The 5,809-nt window shown below is 42.2% G+C and overlaps 1 protein-coding gene across 1 annotated transcript in view; it reads right to left on the minus strand.

Annotated features, from left to right (window-relative positions):
- Positions 1 to 5,809, minus strand: part of GTF2H3 (general transcription factor IIH, polypeptide 3, 34kDa) — a 27,315-nt gene that overhangs the window by 15,677 nt on the left and 5,829 nt on the right. Inside the window, exons 2-3 of the mRNA XM_011948579.1 lie at positions 5,113 to 5,192; positions 79 to 185 (exon numbers count right to left, since the gene is read on the minus strand). Coding sequence (XP_011803969.1) covers positions 79 to 185; positions 5,113 to 5,192 — 187 coding nt within the window. The remainder of the gene's footprint in view (positions 1 to 78; positions 186 to 5,112; positions 5,193 to 5,809) is intronic.

The following is a 5,809-nucleotide window of genomic DNA, read 5'->3' on the forward strand; positions in this document are numbered from 1 at the left end:
GAAAAGCAATCACAACGGTCATACCTTTCTTGAATGTGACTTAGCACTGAATAGGAGAAGCAATTGCAACGGTCATACCTTTCTTGAATGTGACTCGCTATCACAGCAAGTTTGTTGGAACGATTCATGAATAAATGCGAATTTCCCAGCACCATCACAGCATCTATGCATTTGGATAAGGTAAACTGTTGAAAAAAAAAGAAAGACATTAGAAAAACAAATTAGCTATCCAAATAACCATGTCAGTTCTTGACATAATTAAGATTTCGTTTAGATCGGGTGCAGTGGCTCAAGCCTGTAATCCCAGCACCCTGAGAGGCCAAGGTGGGAGGACTGCTTGAGTTCAGGAGTTTGAGATCAGCCTGGGCAACATAATGAAACTTTAGCTCTATAAAAAAGAAACAAAACTAGCCAGCCATGGTGGTGTGCACCCGTGGTCCTAGCTACTCTGGAGGCTGAGGTGGCAGGATCGCTTGAGCCCTGGAGAGCCAGGCTGCAGTAAGCCAAGATTGTACCACTGTACTGCAGCCTGGACAACAGAGCTAGACCCTGTAACAAACAAACAAAAAAAAGACTTCATTTAAATTTTAGACAATTATTCACCATTAAAAATTTGCTCAGGAGCTCCCCTCCTCCAAAGCCAAAAACAAAAACACTTGAAAACTATAGTTCTTTAATTTTACTTATATGAGATCATTTCTACATTAGTGTAATAGTCCACAAATATTTGCAGCGTAAAATTTAAGGAATAACAAACATGTCACATGTTCTGTGATAAAATTTCCAGCAAACTATTACTATACGTGGAGTAGATAACGAATACATACTGAAAACACTGGAGACCTGTAAAAATGTTTAATTCATTTGTTCACTAAGTACACTGAGCCACTACTGTATGTCTAGTATATACTTAGTGAACAATATAGTGGTTGCTCAATATACTTAGTGGGCAAATGAATTAAAAGCTTTTTTTTTTTTGAGATGGAGTCTCACGCCGTCACCAGGCTGGAGTGCAGTGGCCCAATCTCAGCTTACTGCAACCTCCACCTGCCAGGTTCAAGTAGTTCTCCTGCCTCAGTCTCCACAGTAGCTGGGACTAGAGGCCCATGCTACCACGCCCAGCTCCTTTTTTGATTTTTAGTAGAGATGGGGTTTCACCATGTTGGCAAAGATGGTCTCGATCGCTTTACCTCATGATCCGCCCGCCTCAGCCTCCCAAAGTGCTGGGATTACAGGCATGAGTCACCATGCCCAGCCTAAAAACTTTTAAAGTTTGAAAAAACAAATACAGAATATCACCTTCCCACAAGAACTAATATTATTAAGATACCTAAGTCAGTATTTTTTTTTGGTATTCAATATGTTCAGAGAAATTTCTCTAGTAACAAACTAAACAAACAATCCTTGAAGTTTCAGTCTTCATAAATAGATATTTTTATAATCCTAGAATAAGGTCTGTTTCTCTTAAATAAATACTTCAGGTAGAAAACAGAACACTGGTGCCCAGGAGTGGTGGCTTACATCCCAGCACTTCGGGAGGCCAAGGCAGGCGGATCACCTGTGGTCAGGAGTTTAAGACCAGCCTGGCTTACATGGCAAAACCCCATCTCTACTTAAAATACAAAAATTAGCTGGGTGTGTTGGCACACGCCTGTAGTCCCAGCTTCTTGGGATGTTGAGGTGGGAGGACTGCTTGAGCCCGGGAGGTGGTGGCTGCAGTAAGCTGAGATGGTGCTACTGCACTCCGGCCTGGGTGACAGAGTAAGACTCCATCTGAAAAAAAAGACCAAAACACTGGTAAATTTCACCCTACTGGAAAAAAAAGCTTAAATCTATTAAAATTTCTATTTTGCAAAAAGTGACAATATAAATAAAAGTGAAAGAAGTGGCCGGGCACGGTGGCTCAAGCCTGTAATCCCAGCACTTTGGGAGGCCGAGATGGGCGGATCACGAGGTCAGGAGATCAAGACCATCCTGGCTAACACGGTGAAACCCCGTCTCTACTAAAAAATACAAAAAACTAGCCGGGCGAGGTGGCGGGCGCCTGTAGTCCCAGCTACTCGGGAGGCTGAGGCAGGAGAATGGCGTAAACCCGGGAGGCGGAGCTTGCAGTGAGCTGAGATCCGGCCACTGCACTCCAGCCTGGGAGACAGAGCGAGACTCCGTCTCAAAAAAAAACAAAAAAACAAAAGAAAGTGAAAGAAAACAAGTTACAAACTGGAAAAAAATAGTTGCAACATATGACAAGTAATGGGTTAATCTTTTAATATAAAGAGTGTCCATAAATCATTAATTTTAAAAAAACTACATGCCATGAATATCCAAAGAAAGAAGTGGGTGATGTCCCAAGAGAGAAATACAAATGGCCATGAAATACACTAAAAGCAAATTGAGATTACATTGTTTTTTGCTCCTCATATTGACAAAAGATGAAATAAGGAGAATGAACATCTTGTGTTGGTACAACAGAAAAGGAACTCTCACACAGCACTGATGAGTGCAAACACAGCCTTTTTGGAGTAACAGGGCAGCATGCAGTGATGTGCTGGCAGATGTTTAACCATTCGCTCTCCAAAAACGAGGTACACATGTACACAAGTACATACGGATATTACTGATACAGTAGTCTGCAGCACACAATTTACAAATAACAGTGAAATGCATAATGCTCTTTATGGTAAATTGCATACAGTCAATGGATTCTCACAGAATGCCTATGTTGATTTTTGCTAATTCTTGTATCCATAGCCAGTTGAAAAATGAGTATAGTTTGGCCAGGCACGGTGGCTCACACCTGTAATCCCAGCACTTTGGGAGGTTGAGGCAGGTGGATTGCCTGAGCTCAGCAGTTTGCAACCAGCCTGAGCAACACGGTGAAACCCCAACTCTACTAAAATACACACAAAAAAAATTAGGTGAGTGTGGCGGCATGTGCCTGTAGTCCCAGCTACTCGGGAGGCTGAGGCAGGAGAACTGTTTGAACCCAGGAGGCAGAGACTGCGGTGAGCCGAGATCGACCACTGCACTCCAGCCCGTCTCTTTTTGAGACTCCATCTCAAAAAAAAAGAAAAAAGAGTATGGTTTCAAGTGAAGAATGAGTATAGTTCTAACATGAATATTGTGTGATATTTTTATTTTTTGTTAACAAGCGAAAAGATGCTTATACCTGGTATGAGCAACTGTGTAAGTAACAATTGTAACACTGCATTGTCAGGTTTGTAACACGCAGGGGTGATATGTATGACAGTAAGAACACGGGGAAGGGGTGGAAATGGATCTATACTGGAGCAAAGCCTCTATATATTACTGGAATTAAATGAGTATTAACCTAAAGTAGACAATGGTAAGACACATACAGTAATCCCTAGAGCAACTGTTGTGGGTCAAATTATGTCCCCGCAAAAGATATATTCAAGTCCTAACTTCTGGTACATGTGTATGTGATCTTTTTTGGAAATAGAATCACAAGTAAGAAGAGATCGACCAGGCGCAGTGGCTCATGCCTGTAATCCCAACACTTTGGGAGGCTGAGGTGGGCAGATCACGAGGTCAAGAGATCAAGACCAGCCTGGCCAACATGGTGAAACCCCGTCCCTATCAAAAATACAAAAATTAGCTGGGTGTGGTGGTGCATGCCTGTAGTCCCAGCTACTCAGGAGGCTGAGGCAGGAAAATCACTTTAACCCGGGAGGCAGAGGTTTCGGTGAGCCAAGATCACACCATTGCACTCCAGCCTGGGCAACAAGAGCAAAACTCCATCTCAGTTGCTTGAATTCGGGCAGCAGAGGCTGCAGTAAACCGAGATCACGCCACAGGACTCTAGCTCTGGGTGACAGAGTAAGACTCCATCTCAGGAAAAATAAATAAATAAATTAATTAATTAATTAATTCAATGTTTGATAGCACAGTAGGGTGACTATACTTAAAAATTATGTAATGGGCTGGCATGGTGGCTCACGCCTATAATCCCAGCACTGTGGGAGGCCAAAGTGGTGGGATTATAGGACTATTTGGGAGAACTGCTTGAAGCCGAGTTCAAGACCAGCCTGGGCAACATGGTGAGAACCCGTTTCAACAAAAAATACAAACATTAGCCAGACATGGTGGTGTGCACCTGTAGTACCAGCTACTCTGGAGGCTAAGACCAAAGGACTGCTTTAGCCCAGAAATGTGAGGCTGCAATGGGCTATGGTGGCACCACTGCACTCCAGCCTGGGCAACATAGTGAGACACTTGTCTCAAAAAAAAAAAAAAGGAAAAATTATTGATACAGGCAGCAACTTGGATGGATCTCAAAGGCAGTATGTTGGGTAAACAAAAGCCAACGTCAAAGATTACCAACTGTATGATCTATATATAAAATAAAATTATAGAAATGGAGATCCGATTAGTACATTCGTGTTTACTAGGCGTTAGGGACGGGGACTAGGAAGGTTCTGTACTACTATAGAAGGGGCTCCTTTGTAATAAAGCAACAGTTCCATATCCTGATGGTGGAGCTGATGAACACACCCATTGATGAATGTGGTAAAACTGCACAGAACCACACACACATGCACGCACACATACACACAAATGAGCGCATGTAAAACCTGCAATCTGATTAGGTCCGTAGATTGCACTGACAGTTTCAAAACTATACCATGGTTATGTAAGATGTCACCACTGAAAGAACTTCAGTGATGGGCACACAGGACCTCTCTGTACCTTTTCTGGTTTCCTATGTCTATATTATTGAAAAATAAAATATTTCAAAATAGAAAGTATTTTTTAAGACCACATATTATATGGAATCAATACATGAAATGTCCAGAAAAGGGAATTTAGAGATAGAGGGCAGATCAGTGGTTGCCTGCAGCTTGGAGATAGAAGCAGGGATTGACTGCAAACAGGTACGACGGAACGTCATGCAGTAAAAGAAATGTTCTAAAGCAGAAGTGTGGGGCTGGTTACACAACTTCGCAAATTTCCTTAAAAAAAAAATCACTGAATTGTACAGTGGCCGAATATTACAGTATGTAAATTATACTTTAATAAAGCCATTTTTTAAAAAAGCAATATAAACACTCAGTTAAAGGAGAATTCTCCAAAGGCCTCCTCAAGCAGTCTTACCTGAGATTCCTTTAATGCTTGCTTTCCCCACCAAATTGGGTTGGCATCAACTACAATAACCAGAAGATTCAATTCATCTTCTGAAAATATTAACAAGAAATAAAATTTAAAACATCAGCTTCATAAAAATGAATCAAAGCTAACATTCCGAATTCATAAATTAAATCCAGAGCACCACTATAAGCCTTTAAATGTTTATCACCTTCTAATTATGAGATTAACAGAAGACCCAGTTAAAGCTTTAAAGCGGGGTCGGGCGCGGTGGCTCACGCCTGTAATCCCAACACTTTGGGAGGCCGAGGCAGTCAGATCACAAGGTCAGGAGATCTAGACCATCCTGGCTAACAGGAAAACCCATCTCTACTAAAACACAAAAAATTAGCCAGGCGTGGTGGTGGGTGCCTGTAGTCCCAGCTACTCGGCAGGCTGAGGCAGGAGAATGGCGTGAACCCAGGAGGTGGAGCTTACAGTGAGCCGAGGTCGTGCCACTGCACTCCAGCCTGGGCTGGGCGACAGAACGAGACTCTGTCTCAAAAAAAAAAAAAAAAAAAAGATTCAAAACACAGTGAGCCCTCAGAAAGGTCTTAACTAAGTTCTAAACAACTATATCTTAACGCACTAAATGTAAACTCCGTGAGGGTGGGAATTTTTGTCTTCTTGTTCACTGCTTATCCTCACTCCTACCACACTGCCTAGC

This window comes from Colobus angolensis, unplaced genomic scaffold (genome assembly GCF_000951035.1).
Source record: "Colobus angolensis palliatus isolate OR3802 unplaced genomic scaffold, Cang.pa_1.0 Scaffold28, whole genome shotgun sequence".
NCBI lineage: Eukaryota > Metazoa > Chordata > Mammalia > Primates > Cercopithecidae > Colobus > Colobus angolensis.